The 21,061-nt window shown below is 52.7% G+C and overlaps 1 protein-coding gene across 3 annotated transcripts in view; it reads right to left on the bottom strand.

The window, feature by feature from the left end:
* ANXA6 (annexin A6) overlaps positions 1 to 19,489 on the bottom strand; it is a 47,273-nt gene extending 27,784 nt beyond the window's left edge. For 2 of the 3 annotated variants that reach the window (XM_044231139.1, XM_044231146.1), the window contains exons 1-7: positions 19,373 to 19,486; positions 9,272 to 9,315; positions 4,572 to 4,662; positions 3,777 to 3,871; positions 3,153 to 3,266; positions 1,748 to 1,838; positions 775 to 854 (exon numbers count right to left, since the gene is read on the bottom strand). In XM_044231139.1, coding sequence (XP_044087074.1) covers positions 775 to 854; positions 1,748 to 1,838; positions 3,153 to 3,266; positions 3,777 to 3,871; positions 4,572 to 4,662; positions 9,272 to 9,289 — 489 coding nt within the window. In that variant the 5' untranslated portion in view covers positions 9,290 to 9,315; positions 19,373 to 19,486. Of the gene's footprint in view, positions 1 to 774; positions 855 to 1,747; positions 1,839 to 3,152; positions 3,267 to 3,776; positions 3,872 to 4,571; positions 4,663 to 9,271; positions 9,316 to 19,372 lie in introns of all 3 variants that reach the window. The other variant, XM_044231153.1, reaches the window with a different exon arrangement.
* Between the last annotated feature and the right edge of the window lie 1,572 nt (positions 19,490 to 21,061).

The following is a 21,061-nucleotide window of genomic DNA, read 5'->3' as shown; positions in this document are numbered from 1 at the left end:
GGTCTTGTTTTCCAGCGCCCTGCAGCCATACAAAATGCAGGCCTGCTGGTGCCAGAACTTTCCATTATTCTAAAGAATGTAGAAATCTGGCTTTTGAGCAAAAACTCCCCATTTTTAAATGTTAGTAACTAATTCAAATATTTAAAAAAATCATTGTGTAGGAAAACCAGGGAGAAAAAAAAAACCAGCTTGGCAAATGGAAACCAGTCTGCAGCCCTGACTTCATGGTCCTTCTTATGTCTCTGGGGATGGGAGTGAGGAGCCGCAGGGCTTGGCTGTGGGAGACGCAGTGCAGGCAGCCCCAGAAATGTCACATCCCTGCGGGTGACTTGTGGACGTGCCAGCCGTGGCAGCCGTGGCAGCCGTGGCAGCTGTGGCTGGGGAAGCAATGGTGGGAGGGAGGCCTGGAGAGGAGGGGGAGGGGTGGGTGTGAAAAGAGGATGGAGGTCACAGGGGAAGATTTTCCTGGGCACAAGAGAGCAGAGATGTGTGCAAAGGGATATGTGGATCACCTGCCTGCACAAACTAGGGGGCGACACAGCAAACCCCTCCATGCTCGGATTCCACACCCAGGTGAGAGAGAGAAAACATCTCAAGTTCAAGGATAAATGGGCAGTTAGGGAGTAGCCACAGCTGAGGAGGACTTTATACCCGAGGAGCCACCAAGGAACCTCTCACAGGCCACCCTGTCTGGGACAAGAGGCAGAAGGTATCCATGGCCCTCTGCCCGCACTCTGGTAGGGAACTTCCGGGAGGACCCCAATGTGGACCAACCTGGAGCAGGACCACAAGCATCTTCTGGAAGTGGCCAGAGGTGTCACCAATGATGTCAGCCTCCAGGTCTCTCTCATAGGCTGCAGGGAAGGAACACAAGCTCTAGTCCCATCCCTGTGAGACCTCAGGGATCCAGGATAAAGGTCCCTGTTGTCCCCAGTATGATCCCAGTATCCAGGCTCCGGGCTGTCACGGAAAGACCCAACATGTACTCTCACAGGTTTCTGCACAGACACCTGATACACTGAGATGGAACCTGTCTACTTCCTCCATCCACACCTGTGCCATCCTACTCCAGGTACTGTGGTCACCTACCTGGACAGTGGCTAGAGCCTTCTAACTATTTCCCCTGCTTCTGTTCCCCCTCCCTCTCCAATCCACAGCAACAAGGGTGACTCTTAAAGCCCTCCCCAATCACAGGCTCCCCTGCTTCCCGCTACACTTGGAATCAAGCATCGCCTCTTTCTCTTGGGCTGCAAGGACCTGTGTGATCCTGCCTTGCCCTTTACCACTCTGGCCTCACACTAGCTACTAGGCTCATTTCTGCCCCAGGGCCTTTGGGCTTGCCATTCCCTCTGCCTGCCAGGATCTTCTCCCTATTCCTTACACAACCGACTCCTCATTCCCTCCCAACACGCTTATCTGGAGAAGGTCCTCCAGAATTAAAGTCTGATTCTTGTTACTTCATTGTGTAACAATGTGTTATCATCGTGTTGACCTGCGTATTGTCTGTATCCCTTGTTACCTCAATAATCTGTACATTCGAAGAGGCAGGGACTACATGGCTTCTGCCCACCACCATATTCTGAGAACCTAGAACATTGCACAGAGCAGCTATTTCTGACAAGGAGAAACGACAGTTAGATCAGAGGGCAAGAGGAAAGATGGCGGATGGTTAGCCTTAGCGTCCCTACTCTTGGAATTACCCTCGTTTCACAGCTAAGTCCTGAATGGCCCCTCCTGCCCATCTCACCATCTTTGTATGCTGCCACCAGCTGGTGGATCTGCTCATTGGTCCGAGAAGCCAAGATCTCAATGAGACACTTCTCATCGGTGCCGATACCCTGAGAGAACAGAAGGGACATTGGAGTCAGGGCTGGGATGGGAGGCCACCAGCAACCATGGGTTGGCTTCCTAGAGTGGCCAGAGCTATGACACTCCCAACACTCAGGGTGCCCCTAACCACAGCTCTCGGGCACCAGACTGGAGCTGCTGCCCTAAGACTCAGAAGACATAGGTTCTAGTCCTGCCTCTGCCAGCAGCTTGCTTTGACCTTTCATTAAGAAACGTCTTTCTGGGGCACCTGGGTGGCTCAGTGGGTTAAAGCCTCTGCCTTCAGCTCAGGTCATGATCCTAGGGTCCTGGGATCGAGTCTCGCATCGGGTTCTCTGCTCAGCAGGGAGCCTGCTTCCACCTCTCTCTCTCTGCCTACTTGTGATCTCTCTCTGTCAAGTAAATAAATAAAATCTTTAAAAAAAAAAAAAAAAAGAAACATCTTTCTGGGGACGCCAGGGTGGCTCAGTTGATTGGATGACTACCTTCGACTTGGGTCATGATCCTGGAGTTTCGGGATCGAGTCCTGCATCGGGCTCTCAGCTCCACGGGGAGTCTGCTTCTCTCTCTGACCTTCTCCTCACTCACTCTCTCTCAAATAAATAAATACAATCTTTAAAAAAAAAAAAAAGTCTTTCTGGGCCACCGTTTTCTCATCTGTGAAATGGAAATGATGCCAGTGGCTCTGCCAAAATCAGAAGGAGATTGAAAAGGCGATCTCTCATATTGTTAAACTTACCAATATGGCAAGTAAATTCATGTTGAACAGTCATCTGGGACAAAGCTCAAGGCACTTTACAGACAATAAAGTGCAGGAGCACTGAAGGGCTTTGCTTTCTCCCCACTTGCTAGGGAGCCACCCTCTCCTTCAACCAGAGCTAGCCACGCTTCCTGACCTGAACACACTCCCACCACCTCTGCTGACCTCTTACCCAGCTGGAAGGACCCTCCCACTCTGATCAACCAAATCCTCCCTGGGGCTTCTGGGTGTGACTTGATCTCTCATCTTCTGTGACGCCTCTCAAGCCACCCTAGACCTGCCCTCCTGCCCTCCTTTAGTATGCCCTTGGCCTTGGGGTGTTGGGCACAACTTGTCTTTATGCCCCTATATCCTGCTTCCTCAGGGCTGGAAGCTGCTGCGTTGAGGTCTGTCTCCCGCCAACATCTGTCCCACATCTGGCCATCTGAAGGAGACCGTGGCACTCCTCTGGGACAGGGTTTGAGCCTCTTACAGCAGCGCGCTGTAAGTACTTGCTGCAGAGACCAGAATCTGCCCCACACATCACACCCCCACTCAACACACACGCAGACCCATGCTTCCTTACCGAGATGGCGTCTTTAATTTCCTTGGCATCACAATAGGCAAGTGGCCTCATGAGACCCACAATCAGTCGTTCAAACTTTCCCGTCAGCTCATACTTCAAGTCAGCAATGAGGTCCTGGGTCGGGGGTCAGGGGTGGGGAGGGAGAAGGAGATGAAGGAGGAAGAGGAGGAGCACTTAGGATAAGAATTACATTTAAAGAGCACCTGCTCTGTAAGGCACCAGGCTATGTAAGCCCATGGCAGTGTCAGTCTGGGAGGTATGGGCTCTCATCAACCCTAATGGGCGTAGAGACGTCAGGAAAATTGCCCAAAGCTACGTAATGAGCAGATGGGGGTGCAGGAGTCAAGCCCATGGCACCGGGCCTCTCCCCCGCAGCACTGTTTTTTCCCTTGCTTATGGGGTATCTCTCCCACCATCTGGAAATCCACGGGTGCACACCTCGCAGGTCCCCTTCACCTGTGGGCACCAGCACCCAGCCAGTGCCCAAGCACACAGCAAGTACCATGGATGTATCTGTGGCTGAATGGGGCCTGGCTAGCACGGAGGCCGAACGAGGAGACAGCAGGAGAGACCCTGAATGAATGCACAGCCCCGCCACACCTGCCCCCCGGTCGCCATGGTTACCTTGCCATAGAGGGACTTGTAGCTCTGACAGATCTCCTGTCGCTGTCTGTTGCTCCGAGAAGTGATGAGCTCCAGGATGGCCTCCTTGTCACTGCCTGGAAGACAGGAGGGCACTGGTGACCCTCCCCCAACTAGCCTCCAGGAAGCCCACCAGGACTGCTCCCTGCCGTCCTCAGCACCAGCCCTCTCTGTTCATCAGGCAGGGGTATCGGTGGCGGAGGATCTACGGAGACCTGTCAAGTCCCGACTGAGAAGGATCACAGCACCCACAGCATTTGGGCTCAGAGGGCCTGTGATCCAGCCCCTCATCAGACCTGTTAGGAAAATGAGGCCCAGAGAGCAGCAAGGACTCACTCCAACTTTCACAGTGAGACTTGGCTTAGAAAACCCCAGGCATCTTAACACCCAAGATAGGGTTCTTTCAACAACAAGAAAAATAAAAGAGAATCATCAGCACCAAGCTCGGGGTAGCAGTTCCCTCCAAGGGGAAGGCAGGGCTGACACTTCCGGAGGAGACCCCCAAGGAGCTTTCAACTCCATGAGAAGCACGGGCTAGTTGTCAAGTTGCGTGGCAGGCCTGTAGAGGAAGCTTCTATTATTCCTTAGACCTTTGGGTTGGTCTGGAATGTTTCATTAGAAAATGATGAAAAATAGTAAAAACGGGAGACAAAAGAATGAGTGAGCCCATCTCCACACCTTATCCCCACCCTCGCCCCCAGACGGGCTCTGGGCTGGGCCCCCATGGGGGAACGCCCCCATGGGGGAACGCCCCCACGCTGGTGACCGAGTACCCACCAAAGCCCTTCATGGCGGTGTACAGGGCCTCGGCATCCTGCCCGGGGTCAAAGTCTGGGAAATCGTGAATGGAGCCACGGTACTTGGCACCCTGGGGAGAGAAAAAGGAGAAGGTAAGCCGCTGACCTTGGCCTTAAATGGGGCTCCCAGCCCCAACCCGCCGATCACACTCTCAGCCCTGGCCATAGGCAGAGTCTAGGCTGAGTTCCCTTCCACGGAAATTAAGCCCTGACTACAGGAAGCCCAGGCAAGGGTAGGGACGGCTTTCCCTGGACCTCCTGCCACAGCCCATCCCGAAGACTGCGCCCTTGCCCTGTGGGACGGTGGTTCCGTCCAGCCCACAGCACAGTACAAGCTTCCCAGGACCCAGGAGGGAGAAGAAAGCCAGGCTGAGTGCAAGGGGTAGGAATGATCCCTGTAAGAGTTACAGGAGCTCCTCATATTTTTATGGCACTTTACAGTCTACAAAGCCCTTTTGCCTCCTTTACTGGGATTCCAACTTGCAGAAGCACTTAATATTATCTGTATCACAAAAACACAGAAACTGAGCCCAAAGAAGGAAAGTGTCTTGCTGAGGGCCCCACACAGCCCAGATCTCTGGCCCAGTCCCCTCTGCTCTCCAGCTCCAGCAACCTTCCAGTCACTGGCATCTGAGGGTGAGGTCATGGCCCAAGGGAAGCCCGGAGCCACCCTCAGAATCAGTGCCAAGAAAAGATAATGCCCCTTGGGCCCGGTAAACTGAGCTGGCAGCTGGCATCTGAGGACAAGCTGGCTGGGTCTTCAGGGTGAAAGGGAGGAGAGCAGGGCCAGAGTATCTCAGACATTGAATCTGAATGCACAATGGGCTGGTTCACAGAGAAGTCAGATGTGGGTCAGCTACATGGCCCCGGAGAAGCAAGGGGCTGGGAGAGGGGCTGAGAGCTCGGAGGGCTGGGGATGCCGGAACAAATGGCACAGTGAAAGGGTGCTCAGCCTGGGCCAGCCCCAATGCAAAGGGCAGAAGATTCAGGAAGAAAGAACACCTGCCCCTGTCTTTCATGAGCTTTGAACCCAGAGGAGAGAGACAAGCACACAAATCAGCATAGAACTCATCATTGATACCCTAAGACGGAGGCAGGGTGATTTGGGAAAACAGTGGAGGCAAAACAGGGGAGGGGGCCAGGAAAGGCTCCAGGCAAGGACTAGGGTGGCCCACATACAGTGCACCTTAAAGGGGTAAGAAGCAAGTGCAAAGATGAGCCTCCAACCATCTCCTGTGTCTTCCGGTGCGCACACTGAAGGACCTGGCCAGACGTGTGGCTGCTCCCTGGTTTGTCTGCAGCTGCTGCTGCTCTGAGGTATGCATGCGTGGGTGCAGAGTTGCTATTTAAAGTTCTGACAGGGCGGGTGACCAGAAAGGACACGGCCTTCTTCCCGCCATCCGTGAGTCCCCTGCAACCCGATCGCACCCTTGGACACAGGAGAAACGCGGGCCAAACACCCAGACCAGAAAAGAGTCAGTCCCTTTAGAAAGCCCTAGGAGTGTCTGTCTTGCTCACGGATGCCTCCCAGCTCCTGGCACAAAGCCTGGCACAACCAAGCACCCACTGAATATGTTTCCCGGAGGGACAGGCACAGGGATGGATGAATGACCGAGTATATTCTGAGCAGAATGAATTAGATTTCCTGGCTGGGAAGTCTACGCTGAGTCCTAAAGGACGAGTGACAGCGGGGGGCCCCGAAGGAGGGGCAGTGGACAGAACAGCAGAGAGGGGGAAGGCTTCATGCCGGGAACAGCACAGTCAAGCCCTGGAGGCAAGAGCAAGCGAGAACATCGGGGAGGCCGCCCAGATTCTTCAGCGCTCGGTGCAGACACCCCAGGTCGCCAAGACCGTGGGACTCCAAGTTGCCAGGAAGGGAACGAGAAGAGGAGAAGGTGGAAGGGCCGAGGCCTCAGCAGCCAGCCAAGCTCCCCCCCAGCTCCCGGCCCCGACAACCTCAGCTGGCCCCTCCTTCCACAGCGGGCAGCTGGGCCAGGGCTGCCACTGAAAGATGAGGCCGTGTCCTCCAGGGGGAAAGGAATGACTGACAGGGAGCTGGAGCCAAATGTTCCCTTCGAGACCGGTTTAGTGAGGAGCGAGGCCAGGTTCCCAGGTGTGTCTTTGCATAAGGATAATCAACTCTCCCAGGAGCCCTCGGGATCACAGCCACTAGAAGAGGCGGACATGGGGGGGGGGGCTTAGCCCTGGTCACATTCAGAGGCACAGAGACAGGCCCTCAAATCACCCAGCCTGAGTTCCCACGATCAGTCATCCTCACGCCAACCCGATGAAGTCTACATCCCTACTTCTCCCCCTCACCTAGATGGCCTGTGCTCCTCCCACAAAAGCAGGATCCCGGCCTCAGACACCATGGCCCCGGGGATGGGAGAGCACAGAAGGGACTTTCCACCCTGAAATATTCAGCAGGTCCTGCTGCCAGCTGGTGAGCGGCCTGGGCCCTGGGCCCTGGGCCCTGGGGCCCTAGGGCTCTGAGGTCTTGGGACTCATCCCAGCTGTTGCAGGAGTGGAAGCCTGTGGTCTCTCCTGAGAGCCGGCTGCCAGGCCAGGACGCCTCCTCAGAGCTGCTGTGACCACACCTGACTGGGCCCTCATCTCCGCAGCGGCTGGAGTTCCGGGCACCAGCGCTTGCCCTTTGCCCGGTCCCCAGCAAGTTCCACCCCAGACCATCCCTGTGGCATGAACGCCGCAGAGCCATGTGTCTGGGACCTTTCTGACCCCACGCTATTTCGTCACAACTGTGGGTCCCCAGTTCCCTTCTTCTAGAAGGAAAGACAGGGAGAAGAGCACCATTAACACAGCAGAACTAACTGGGGGTGATCTGGAGCAGAAAAAAGAGGGAGTGCCTTATTCTGTGCATGTGTGCATGGGGGCATGTGGGGAAAGGGGCGCACAAGACACAGAACTGGGGTGTCCATAATTGGAAGCAATGGATACCAACTTCAGCTCAAGAACGGAAGGAAGATCTTACTCAGACTCCCTGGCTTTGTTTCTGCAAACTCCTCTCTTGCCCAAACCCTTGCACTCCCAGCGTGCCAAATTACCTTTGTTACCCCCCCCCGCCCCCACCACCCCCACCAATCTCCTCTCTAGCCAGCTGTTCCAGCATCCCCTCCCCCCAGAGCACATCAGTTCCTTATTCTCCCCCAGTAACTCTCCAGGACCCTTTCCCCGTTTCCTCCACCCACATGCCCACGTAGCTCCCTTATAGCCTCCGCCAGGGCACGAGAGCCGTGTGTGGGGGATTCCAGCTCATCTCATGGGATGATGGAACCCAAGGCCCTGCCACCATGGGACTCTTGCTTGCAAACTGTCTGCTGGCCCCTGGTCCATGGCAACAAGAAACCACGGGTCAGCCAGGCCTGAGTATGGCTGGGAGCACTGGAGCAGGATTGCAAAGACCCGCACCCTGGGTCCTGGCCCCTCTGCTCTCCCAGGATCTGCTCTGGCCACTCAGGTCTTGCAGAACCCTGCACTTTGAAGGCCTCCCAGGAAGTAGCTGTGGTATGACTACATACGGAAAATGGGGAACAGCAAGCTATGGCTTGGACCTTTGCCCGTAACCACTAACACTTTCTCCTCCCGGTCAGAGAGGCCACTTGTGCAAAGGACGCTCCTCAGAGGGTGATAGGGAGGCCCCAGCGGGGACTCTTGAGTACCAATCCTGCGTCACGTGACACACCGTGCTCTTCAAAAATTGTGAATCGATATCCTTAAGGCCCTTGTTCACTGGGTGACGAGTCATGAAAACGGAGGCCCAGAGAGGGTAAAGAACTCTCCCAAGATCACACAGTATTTCTATTATGTCTATGGCCAGTAGCTCTGTGACTGAAGCAAGGAGCAAAAGGGGCCTAGTCAGGCGTCCCTTGGTTTCATTCTCCCTTGGCCATCCCAGCATTGTAGCAGCCGGATCTCCTTTTCTAATGCAAGCCAACCAGGGTCAGTCTTGGGTGAAGCCTGGCACAGAAGGACACCCAGTTATGCGCAAGGACAGAACCTGATCCTGGCCACACCCAAAAGTAAAAGCTCCGTCACACCTCCATTTCTACTGACTTGCAAAGTGGTCCTGCAGCATGAAAGACGGGGGTGTCCTAAGCAGGGAAACTTAATTCCAGATGCATGTGACAAGGGACACCTCCAGCTCCGAAGCAGAGAGAACCCTCTCATGCTGGGGAACCACTTCTACGCCATGCAGTTCGGGTAGGACCAACTCTGCCGCCTGAATCCAGGTCACCACCAGCCCAGCCAATGAGAACCAAACCTAGGATTTGCCCTGGAATCACTGGGAATAAATTATATTGTTTCCTCCATGGTGGCTGGTGGCTGGGGTCCCAAATCAGGGAAGGACCACCCACAAAGGAAGCCACCCAGAGTAAGTTCAATTCACAAAGGCAGAATCCTGATAATATCAACTGGGTCCCTGGAACCAGCCAAACCTGAAGCCCTGGACTGTCAGTCATGTAAGCCAGTACACATCTCTTCTGCTTAGGATGTTGTGTGTGGTCACTGGGCACTTGCAACAGAAAAGGGTGTGATTTGTAATGGGAGCAAGCAAAGCCTAAAAACCTGTCCCGCTCCTTTCTAGAGGAAGGTACCAGAGATTTGCAGAGCAGACCTAGGGAAAGGCAGACCACAGCCTCCAGGAGGGGAGATGCTCCTTACCTGTGCTGGTTTGGCCATGGTCTCAGGTTCTGCAGCAGGGAACACTGTGGGGAAGAAAGAGACCCATGAGATCTGGTTCCCACCATGACTTCCCCCAATTTCCTCACCCTTCTTACCTCCCAAGGGAAGGTATACTCTCCCTGCTGCTTTCCAGTGGCCCCCAGCCCTTTAGGTTAAATTACACCCAGACCTGCCTTGGGGCTAGATGCATTTTTCTGAAGACAATGGAGAGACTGGCCTGGTCCAGACACTCACACCACTATGGGAGAGGGACTGGGAACTGAGAGGGAGACAGGGCATGGCCACTGAGCACATGACTCTTCCAGGCCATGCAGGGCACTTTCCCACATGTCCCACTTAATCCTCACGGTGATCTTTCCAGCATCAGATTTCCCCTTTCCCTAGAGGAGGAAATGGAGGATGGGAAGTCAGGGAGGTTGTGCATTTACCCAAAGTCAAACAGCTTAAAACTGAATTCAACGAAGTGCAGATTCCAGAGTCCAAGCTAACTGCACCACACATGCTCTATGCTAAGTCACCAGGAAGGGTTCCAGAAGCCTGGGCTTAACTTTCTGCAGATGAGAATGCTCCAAGGGATCTGGGACACCTGCTGCAAATATCTGAAGGACTAGCTTCCGGTTCCGGGTAAGTCAGTACACATTTCCTGAGCATCTGCTCTGATTAGGCACTGCTCTGGCACTGAGGTAGAGCGATCAATAAAAGAGATTTTTAAAACCCTGCTTTTCTGCAGCTTACTCTATAATGGGGAAGAATAACAAATACAAATGGCAAAAAGTAAGGGAAAAAGATAACGCTTGGTTAGAAGAGAGTGACAAGGAGTAGTAGCGTAGGCCAAGTGGTCAGAGGATCACGAACCACGTGGCTACCGGGGCGTGGGAGGGGGGGTTGGTCAAGGGACTCAGGATGGCTAGTGGGGCAGCAGGGAATGGGGGCATGGGACCAGTGCCTGAGGCCATGGTAAAGGCTTTGGATTCTTCCCTGTGAGGACAAACAGGAGATAAGAGCTTTCAAAGGGGATGCTGGAGGGACGCCTGGGTGGCTCAGTCATTAAGCATCTGTTTTCAGCTCAGGTAATGATCCCAGGTAGTGGGATCCCACTTCGGGCTCCCTGCTCAGCGGGAAGCCTGCTTTCCCTCTCCTTGTCTCCCTGCTTGTGTTTCCTCGTTCGCTGTCTCTGTCAAATGAATAAAATCTTTAAAAAAAGGGGGGGGGTGTAGAAGACAGGATCTAAAGGTAAGAAACAAACAAGTGTCTTACACCTAAAAAGAAATGGAGAAAGGGCTGTCACTGGCTTGGAAATGGGAAGAAAAGGGGCCCAGACAGGTGAGTATGCCCAGCAGGAAGGCAAAGGTGCAAGTGAAGCCATTCTCCCGAGACAAGAGGAGAAAGACAGGCCAGTCCTTTCCATTTCAGTCGGGACTGTACCATTTGATCTTTTTAAACCATGTCTGTGTATTACTTTTTAAAAGTGAGAATAATGAACTCTATCCGGCTTATTCAGTAAGACTTATAAGGAGTTGAACTAGAAGAAAACCAGGGTGTCATTTCAGCTCAGTGCTTTCCATTCCCCACATATCCCACTACCAAAAAACAAAAAAACAAAACAAAAAAAAAAACAACTTAGGTGAACTTGGCCCTTCCTGACCTCAGCCCATAATTCTGCTGGGGACGGTGTGACACAGTAGGGAGAAGACAGGTTTTGGAGTCAGATGGACAGAACTAGATTCAAATACATTTTGTTACTTATTAGCTCCATGACCTTGAACACATTGCTCATCTCTGAGTTCAAGGTCACCTCATGGACAAAACTGGGGCTTGCCCTTTCCTGCCTTGTAGGGCTGTTGGAGGATGAGACATTAACTTATGCCAAGGGCAGAGCCCAGGACACTAGGCATTCACTGTATTGGTGGGAAGTTCTGACCCGGCTTTGTCGTGTTTGCCCGTAGCTCCAGTGCCTGATGGTGAGTCCCCATATCACAGTCAGCAGACAGACAGGAGGTGGGGCTGAGGAGGAACAGCAGAGGACAGAGATCTGCCTGCAACCCCAGCAGAGCTGGAGGAAACACTGCTATTTCCCTGACAACCAGGGGCCCCTCTGTACAAATGTGCAACTCTCACCAGAAAGTGGAAACTCCCCCTGCAGGGGATGGGGTACCACATCTACCCCAGGATCTGGCCAGAAGCCAGCTCCGGCTTTCCCTGCCTGGGGCACAGTGTGGGCAGGCTGTGAGAGACCCCCAAGTCCAGCACAGCAACAAGGACCAAAGGAGGCTCAGGAAGTCCCATGGGCAGGGAGGGCTGTGGCCTGTCTCCTGCACCTCCACACTGGAAGCGTTTTCCTTTGGCCTTGTTGCTGGAAACTTCAGCTGCTGGCTGCAGCCCAGGTCTGTCTGGACAAGAGCCCCTTTTCAAGGAGAGAGAGCTTGGAGGAAGGGCCTCTGAGTCTTTGGGAAAATATTCTCAGCTCAGAGAGCGGTTTATATGTGCTTCATGTAAGTACAGTCTTGTATATACACAGAAAGCAAGCTTCTTCCAGAACTAGATGTGGAGACTGCAGTTTAGGGGTGTGGGGGGGGAGGGAAGGGGACCTCTGTAGGCTCTGTGGACTCAGGAAAACTCTGGAACTAATCATAGCAGTGCTGTTTACCTGGCTTAACAAGGATCTCTGCTCTCTCCCAGAGCAACCCAGACCCTACCTCTCAAATTGGCTGAATAAAAGTTTAATGTACAATGTTTCAGAATCCCAGGGTTTCTTAAGCATCTACTATTACATCAGGCCCCTCACTTTCTGGGTGAGGTAAAGACATCTCAGGGAGGGTAAGTGACTTGCCAAGGCCCAGACCATGGCCAGTATCTGTGCCTCCAAGCCCCAGGTCCAAAGCCCCCACACAACTGTGGACATTGGCTGCAACAGGAAGGACATTAGGGAAAGGCCAAAGAAAAAGACCTAGGTGTGGTTCCCAATCTGTCTGTAACCTCAGACAAGTCAGGTTCTCTCTCTGGACCTCAGTTTCTTCATCTATAAAATGGGGATAATATCACTATCTCTTCAGGCAAATCCAGAGTGGATGAGAAAGGCTTTTATAGATTCCAACCATGGATTTTCACAGCAGAATCTCAGGATATCAGTCCCAGGAAGGTTCTTCCCCAAACCTTCCCCCTATCCAATATGCAAGTTTTATCAACCTGGCTGAAATAGCTTCTCAAGACTGGCAGGCATGGCCACTCTAAACCTGTGCCTCTCTCCTCCAAGAAACCCTAAACCTCTTTTGACCTGCCTATCCAGGAGGGCTCATCGTGGCTGATCATTCCAGAAATCCAATATAGGGTAGAGTCTCCTAGCTTTATGCTACCATGGCCTACTCCTGCCTTAGCCCTTTAGCCCACAAGCAATCATGTTTCCTTCCTTCCCCTTTGGGAGCTCCAGACTGATCCCAGGAGGAAAGCTCTGGGGGAGAGAAAACACCAGAGCTGGCAGGACATGTGGCTTTCCGCTGGCCAAGTGCAAGATATGGGGAAACCGGGCACCTGGGTAGCTCAGTCGTTCAGTATCTGTGCTTCAGCCTAGGCCGTGATCCCAAGGTCCTGGGATCGAGTCCCACATCGGGCTCCCTGCTTGGAGGGAGGTCTGCTTCTTCCTCCTCTCACTCCCCCTGCTTCTGTTTCTCCTTTCACTGTCTCTCTCTGTCAAATAAATAAATAAAATCTTTAAAAAAAAAACAAAAAAACAAAAAACCCCACTCCCTAGTCTTTAAAAAAAAAAAGAAAAGAAAAGAAAAAGAAGAGTTAGGGAAACCGAGAACTGGACTGGGGAAGCATCTTGCTAATTCAGGCAGAGGTATGGGCTTTGAGGTTGAACCTTACTGTGAGTCACAGCTCTGCATCACCCCCCTCCCATTTGTGATTTAGGTAAATTACCTTCACTGAATCTCAGTACCTACACTTGCAAAATGCACATAAATATTATCCCCAAACACTGCGGAAATAAATGAAACAGCAGATGAAGAGCCCTAAGCCCAGTGCCTATTATAAAGTAAAGGCTCAGGAAATGGTAGCTTTTATTATGATAAACCCAAACATTTACAAGGGAGGCAGCATGGCATCATAATAAAGAATGCAGGCTTTACAGTCCTGGCCTGAGTTCAAATCTGAATTAGAAAATTCCTAGTTCGTGACCTAGGGCAAGTTCTGTCATTTCTCTCGACTCAGTTTCTTCATCTAGAAAATGCTAATCTCATAAGGTTTTCTGTGAAAATTCAATGGGCTAATGCAGGTAAAATACTCAGCTGGTCCAGGAACACATTTAATGTTTAATATGGGGTGGCTTCTGTCATCCCAGTCACTTGTGATTAGTGGGGTTCTGGGCACAATGAGACATGGGTGTGCCGGACAAAAACATTACAACTTTCTAAATGTTTTTTTTTTTTTACCTTGTCCTTTCCCATTGAATGTGTGATGCGTGTATCAAGTTAATGACACATGTTAGGGGTTCAGGCCGATAGGTGGGCACAATCAAGAGTCTGGATGTCATAGAATGAAGAAGATGGAGGAGAGAGGGAATATCAGACAGAACAGAAACACCAGCCTAAGAAGAAGCATTTTTGTCCTCCGAAGGTATCTTGCATGCATTGGAGGAAGAGCATGCTTTTAGGGTGGGAGGAGAGGTTGGGTATAAGGGGGTGAAACCAGACTGTGCAGGAAGGCAACTTGAGAAAAATACATGGAAGTTCACGCAAAAACTCCCCCAGACCTCTGTACCCCAGGGGAGCCCTGGGAACTCTAACTTGAGCTGCGTCACTGCTAGCCCACGTGTCCCATGACCCCCTTTAATGCAGGCCCTTGCTGCTCAGCACTGAAGGCCTGCGACATCCTTCCTGATTTATCTGCCTTCCCCTCTTTCCTTTTCACCCCTTCCCTCCCCCACCAAGCCAAGAACCTCTTCTACCAGCATTGCCTATGCAGCCTTCCAACATCAAGCTTTCCATCCTGGTTTCATGAATTCCACCTGGGGAGTTTTTCCAATTTACCAAAGCATAAGGTCAACTCCCTGAGATTCTGATTCATCAGTTCTGGGGTGAGGCCTGGACTTTGGCAATTTTATTTTTTTTTTTTAAAGATTTTATTTATTTATTTGAGAGAGAGAGAGACAGTGAGAGAGAGCACGAGCGAGGAGAAGGTCAGAGAGCGAAGCAGACTCCCCATGGAGCTGGGAGCCTGATGCGGGACTCGATCCCGGGACTCCAGGATCACACCCTGAGCCGAAGGCAGTCGTCCAACCAACTGCGCCACCCAGGCGTCCCGACTTTGGCAATTTTAAAAAATTTTCCTAGGTGATTCTTTCAACTCTTCCAGGAAGCCAAAAGGGATTTCTCTCTCCTTTGAACCCCCAGAGCACTCAGAAACCACCTACTTTTGACTGGCTTGGATTCAACTATTGTGGGTTTAATCATCCCTTAAGTAGATGGAGGCTGCCTGCCTCCAAAGTATTCTAGGAAAAAAATCTCGACTTCAACCTCTCCAGGTTATGATTTCAGTCTGAGCAATTTTACAGCTCAGTAATTTGTAGGTAAATGATGGTAATGCAAAATAATTCTTACAGACGTGCTCAGTGTTCTATTTGGTGAAGGTCCAATTAATCTCCCTCCCCTTCCACCAGAAAAACAAGTTTGCCTCCATTTGTACATTCCTTTTAATAAAAGTGTCCACTGATCCTCTTTCAAGCTGGTCAGAACATCTGCCTGTCCAGTCATTAGTCAGTGACTAGAATAAAATCTTTGGCATGTGATCACTTTTCTATCTTCTGAATCATGACTTTACTATTTCTTTCTTTCTTTTTTTTTTTAAAAAAGATTTTATTTATTTATTTGACAGAGATCACAAGTAGGCAGAGAGGCAGGCAGAGAGAGAGGGGTAAGCAGGCTCCCCGCTGAGCAGAGAGCCGGATGATATCCCAGGACCCTGAGATCATGACCTGAGCCGAAGGCAGAGGCTTTAACCCACTGAGCTACCCAGGTGCCCCAACTTTACTGTTTCTTAAAGATTACTGTGTCTGCTTCTTTGCTGCACCCCTTACTACAGGGTGTGGCTCATAAGGATAGTTGGGTGAAATGCATTGAGTTGTTTTAATGCTCCATTAGTGAACCCCTTGCGGGGGGGGGGGAAATCACACAATAAAAGGACATCCAGCCTAGGGGTCTTCAAACTGTGCTTTATTCCTCATTCTATAGCCAGGAGAGGCAATGACTTGAGGTTTAAGTACAATTTACCCAATGTGGTAAAGAAAATTAGTGATTAAGCAGGAGCTCAATTTTCAACAAAATCCTTACTGAGCATGTCCATTGGTAGGAGATGGAGATAGAATAAAAAATGAGACAGCTGAGTCTCCCCCACACACAAAGCTGGCAATCTGCTGCTGTAATCTGTCATCTTTTTGATCCTATGTGCCACCAGTAACCAAGGAAAAAATAGTGAGTATTCGTCATGATAAAAATATATTTTATAAGCATGAGATTAAAAGCATATGTAGTAAGGGCGCCTGGGTGGCTCAGTGGGTTAAGCCGCTGCCTTCTGCTCAGGTCATGGTCTCAGGGTCCTGGGATCGAGTCCCGCATCGGGCTCTCTGCTCGGCAGGGAGCCTGCTTCCCTCTCTCTCTCTCTCTCTGCCTGCCTCTCCGTCTACTTGTGATCTCTCTGTGTCAAATAAATAAATAAAATCTTTAAAAAAAAAAAAAGCGTCCTAATAATTTCTTCCTGTACCCCAGAAAATGATCTTAGTCCCTCCCAGGACATGTGCACTGGACTTTAGAGGCCCCAGGCCTGTAAGATGGGGATCCTTCCCTCCCCCTTTCCTGATGGCTCCTCCTCCAGCCTGCGGGAAGATACCAGGACCAGCCCCACTGGCCCCGGGGAGTTAGCCTCTGATGAAGCCAGGGTAAAAGCCATTCCTGGCCCCGAGCCTGGGCACACCCCCTCCAGCTCGAGACACGAGACACTCGGGTTTCTTAGAGAGCAATGTCTTTCCTGCTCCTGACCCAGAACCATTGATCTCAGGGCTGGGCAAGGCCCCAGTTAGATCATCAGGCTGCCCCAGGCTTGGAAGTGGATGGGCCCGGGGTTTGAATCCCCTGTTCCTGTTCCGGTGACTTTTGTGAGAGACAGAGAAGCATAGTGTCTAACAGGACAGGGGCTGGAACCGCCCCTCCTGGGACTGAAGCCCAACCCGCTCTTCAGGAGCTGTGTGGCCTTGGGCAAGTACTGAGCCTCATTTGTAAAACAAGATAAAAATAGCGCCTGTCTCAGAGGTGAGGATGAAAAGACACACCTAGAGCTGAGGAATTGGCCATGACGCATGGGAAACACACGTGCATTTAGTAGTATTTCTCCCCTAAACTTCAGAGGGCTGACGTTCCACATCTGCAAAATAGACACGGCAGCAGCGTCCAATCTATCAAGGGTTCAGCCTGGCAAGTTGCAAGGTTCAGTAAATAACTGACGTTACGATTTAATTATAACTTACGAGGTCCCAGGACACCCATTTTACAGATGAGGAACCCGAGGCTCAGGTCACCTGCTTTCTCAAGCACCACACCCTTCCGAGAGGACAAGAGCAGCCCTTGCTTCTCGGGGCCCTGCACTCTGCAGTTCACAAGGCACTCTCACATCTGCCGTCGTCTTAAAGTCTCAGGACGTGGGGACCAGCCTCATCCTCTTTTCTACAGACGGGTTATCTGAGGCTCAAAGAACCCAAAGACAGTCATTCCTCCCCAGCCAGTCTCTGTGGGAGCTTCTCAATCCCAGGCAGAAAGGAAATGCACTGCGGCAGGATTCCAAGCCCAGAAGTTTACAAGCATAGAGGACTCCCCCCCGACTTCCTCTCCACCATGGTGGGGGTGGCAGGAGTGCAGACAAGACTCCGACCTGCATGCTTAGAAATCAGGGTACAGACCACATCCTGCACTTTGTCCCCACCCAGGAAGTATCTTGGAGAAGCTGGGTGGGGTGAGGCTAAGCGATACCCCTGGGCCTCCCCAGAAAGTCCTAGAATAATGCAACATGAGGAGTCATGCAGCCCCAACCCATTTTATCAGCTGTGCCCTGGGCACATCTCTTGCCCCTCTAGGGAGGAAGAAACCAAGGCCTAGAGGGAGTGAGTGTGCCCACCCCCCCACGCCGGGCCTGGCAGGGGGGTTGGAGCCAGGTGGCCCAAGGCTCCTGCTGGGTGCTGCAGTGCGGATGCTCCTGGCGCTGGCAGCTCCCCAACTCTGCAGAGCCACTCCCACCCCTTCCTGGGGTCTGCTCCCACAGGTGAGGTCCTGCCCTTCCCCAGGACAACCCCCTCCTCTGCACACTGGTATCCACATTCTGCCCCAGCAAGAGCTATTGCCCTTACCCAGAAACCACAAATAGTTTCTGAATCCAAGCAGCCAGTGCCTTGGGAACAAAGGGTGGAAGGCAGAGGAAGATGGATGAGTGACTGTCACAGCTGCAGAGGGGGATGCAGGCCTCGGCCTCCCTCCCCAGCCCCACCCAACTCCCAGAATCCTAAGTCTTAGAACAGTTGAATCCTAGAGTGCCAGCACTGGAAGGGGCAGGCGGTTCAGCAGCCTTTGCTATATAGATGGTTAACCAAGGCCCAGGCAGGGAAGAACCTTGCCCCAGGACCCCTCCAGCACCGGGAACGGTAACCCTGCTTTCCAAGGACTCGCAGGCCAGTGCCCTTTTGCATGGCACAGGGCCTGCCAGCCAGAAGGGCACAGTCTGTGGGAGCTGTAGCTGAAAGGGTCATTCACCTGGAAGGGCAAAGCAGGGCAGGATATCCCTTCTGGGTCAGTGGGGTCAGCAATTTCAGGTGTGCTTTGGGTGCGGCAGGAGGGGGAAGTGAGTGAAAAAAACTGCAGGCTGAGGAAACAGGAGTCCTTCGGCCAACCCCGGAGCCATATGTCCAAATTTGGAATAGTCAGAGAAGACCCGCGGGGCTTTAGAGAAAAGGAGGGGCTAGGATGGAAGCAGAGGCTGGATTCTCTTCCCAAAGGACGCCTCCACTCCCCTTACAGGGCCTACCAGCATAGCCCAGGCTTCGCAAGTCTGTAATGAAGACATCCCAAATCTGTTATCATTCCTTGCAGCTGACAAGTAAATCCGTGTTAACGACAGCCATCATTTCCACGGAGAGGGGCTGGGTTTATCAGTTCCGGACTTGAGACAGGGAGAAGGAAAACTACTGATTCAAGGTCACAGCTGCAGGTTGATGGAGGAGCTGGGATTGGATTCGGGGCACTTCAGTCCATTGCTGGTATTTTGGGAGTTATCTGAAGACCTAAGCTTCGGGAAGGCCTAAACTGGGCTTCCGGGGAGCGGGAAGAAGGGTGGGGCATATGCCCTGAGCGCCCAGCTGCGAGTCCCCTTCAGGCCCGCAGTGGTCCAAAGGGGAGAGGAGGTCTCCTGGGGTGTGAACAAGCCAGTCCCCCAAGTGTCTGCACTCCGAGAGCCCTCCTCCCAACACACACAAGCCACTTCGCCAGCGGCTGTGGAGGGTCTGCCTCTTCCTGCATGCCTCAGTCTTAGGCCTCAGCCACACCCTTCCCTGCGGTCCTTAGACCCGCCCCCACTCCCCCCGCCCCCGCACTAGTCCGGTTGCCCCCAACCCCAGGTCTTCGAAGTCTCTCCAGCCTCCCACCCCAGCCGAAGCGCGGCCAGCATCCAGCGCTGCCTCCGCCCGAATGCCCCCGGCCCCTGGACCACACCCGCGCCAAAGTCCGCCCCGTCCCCCCTGCCCTCCTTTCCACTCCCCTTCCCCGTTCCCCTCCCATCCCCCCAGCCTTCCTTTCAGCTCCCGCGGTCCTAGACTGGTTCCACTGCGCTCCCCCAGACACGTGCAGCCTGCGACCTTCTCGGGTTCCCGCCCCTGCTGTCCCCCACCTGCCCGCGCCGGCCACCTGCCTGCGCCCCACCCCGGAGTCCCGCGGGAGGCACAGGTCGGCGATGACTGGGCGTTTATCGCTGGTCCCCACGTTCCCTGCAGCCCCCAGGAGGGGGGAGGGTCCCCTGATGCGGTCCCCTCTCCCGCCTCAACCCACTCACCGCGCGGCGGAGGCTTCCTGTAGCAAACCGGCAGACGCGGGCGCCGACGAGGAGCTCGCAGGGTGAGAGCCCGTTAGCCCAGCGGTAGCAGCAGCCGCAGCGCGGGGCTGGCCGGGAGGACAGCGGGCGGCTCCCCAGCGGGACACGTGGCGCGCCGAGGCCAATCCGACTCGCCCCGCCTTCCCTCCTCCAACCCCACCCCCCAAGTTCATTCGCTCCTGGAACTTAGAATGTCATGGGCCAAGAAGGGCCTAGCCAGGAGAACCTAGGGTAGTGCTCAGACCCCGGCCGAGATCTAGAGAATGTAGGGGGATTTGGCCAAGGTCACACGGCCACTCAGGGCCAGAAGTCTGAGCTTCCAATTCCCTGATCTGGACATTTCCCCCCCAAATTCCAACCAGTCGCCAAAGCTTCTTTGAGAAACAAAACATCGACGCTCGACAAAATTGAGGCCGAGCACTTTATCTGCCTGATCGATTTCATTCCACAATAGCCCCGCCAGGCTGGTGACATTACTTACCCACTTTGGGGAGCGGGAGAGCCCAGAGACGTCCAGTTATTTGACCAATATGACGCGACTAGTCATTTGGGGAGCTAGGATTCTAACCTGGGCCTAGTGACTCTCCAGGGATGCTCACTGCGGCGTGGCTCTGGGAAGTGCGTAGTTCAGAGGAAAGGCAGAGGTTAAAGTCAGGGCTGCGTGGAAAATGCTACAACACAGAAAATGGTAAACTATTTGGGAATCCAGAGGGAACAGAATGGTTGTCCCCCAGAGTATTTGTTGAGACTTCCTGGGGGGAGGTGGCCCCGCAGCGAAGGTCAGTAGTATCTCCCATCCCCTATACCTCCGTAGAAGCTCTGCTTTGGTGAAAAGGTAGACTGATGGCAACCCAGGACTGCCACTCACGTGCTGTTCGCATGGGCAAGACACTTAACTGCTTTGATTATAAATTTGCTCATCCAAGAGATGGTGACAATCAAAGCCTTGTCCAAGGGCTGTCCTCAGTCTGTCACTAGTTCAGAGTCCTCTAAGCCTCCCGCAAGGAGACCTGGTTGGAAAGCATGTCCTTTCATCTGTTTGGAAGGGCTAAGGGCAGGCTGCTCCAAGATGGACCACTTTGGCCTGAAGATTATTTTGAATTAAAACCAGATTCAGGAAAAGCTCTTTATCTCCTAAATGTACAGTGGAAAGAGCCTCTACCAAGAAGAGAACTCTCTCTCTCTCTTTTTTTTTAAGGATTTATTTATTTATTTGAGAGAGGGCACGAGAGCACATGCTTGCACAAGTCGGGGGAAGAGCAGAGGGGGATGGAGAGAATCCTCAAGCAGACTCTCCACTGAATGTGCAGACCAACAGGGGGCCAATCTCAGGACCCCTAAGATGATGATCTAAGCCAAAATCAAGAGTTGGATGCTCAGGGGCACCTGAGTGGCTCCGTCAGTTAAGCTTCTGCCTTCGGCTCAGGTCATGATCCCAGGGTCCTGGGATTGAGTCCCCAGTCGGTCAGGCTGCCTGCTCAGTGGGGAGCCTGCTTCTCCCTCTCCCTTGCCGCTTCCCCTGCTTGTACTCTCTCTCTCTGTCAAATAAATGAATAAAATTTTTTGTTTTAAAGAGTTGGATGCTCAATGGACCCACCACCCAGGCATCCAAGAAGATAACTTTTTTTTATTAACATATAATGTATTATT

This window comes from Neovison vison, chromosome 1 (genome assembly GCF_020171115.1).
Source record: "Neovison vison isolate M4711 chromosome 1, ASM_NN_V1, whole genome shotgun sequence".
Classification (NCBI taxonomy): Eukaryota; Metazoa; Chordata; class Mammalia; order Carnivora; family Mustelidae; genus Neogale; species Neogale vison.
The sequence above is the reverse complement of the archived record's forward strand: the minus strand, read 5'-3'. Positions and strand labels throughout refer to the sequence as shown.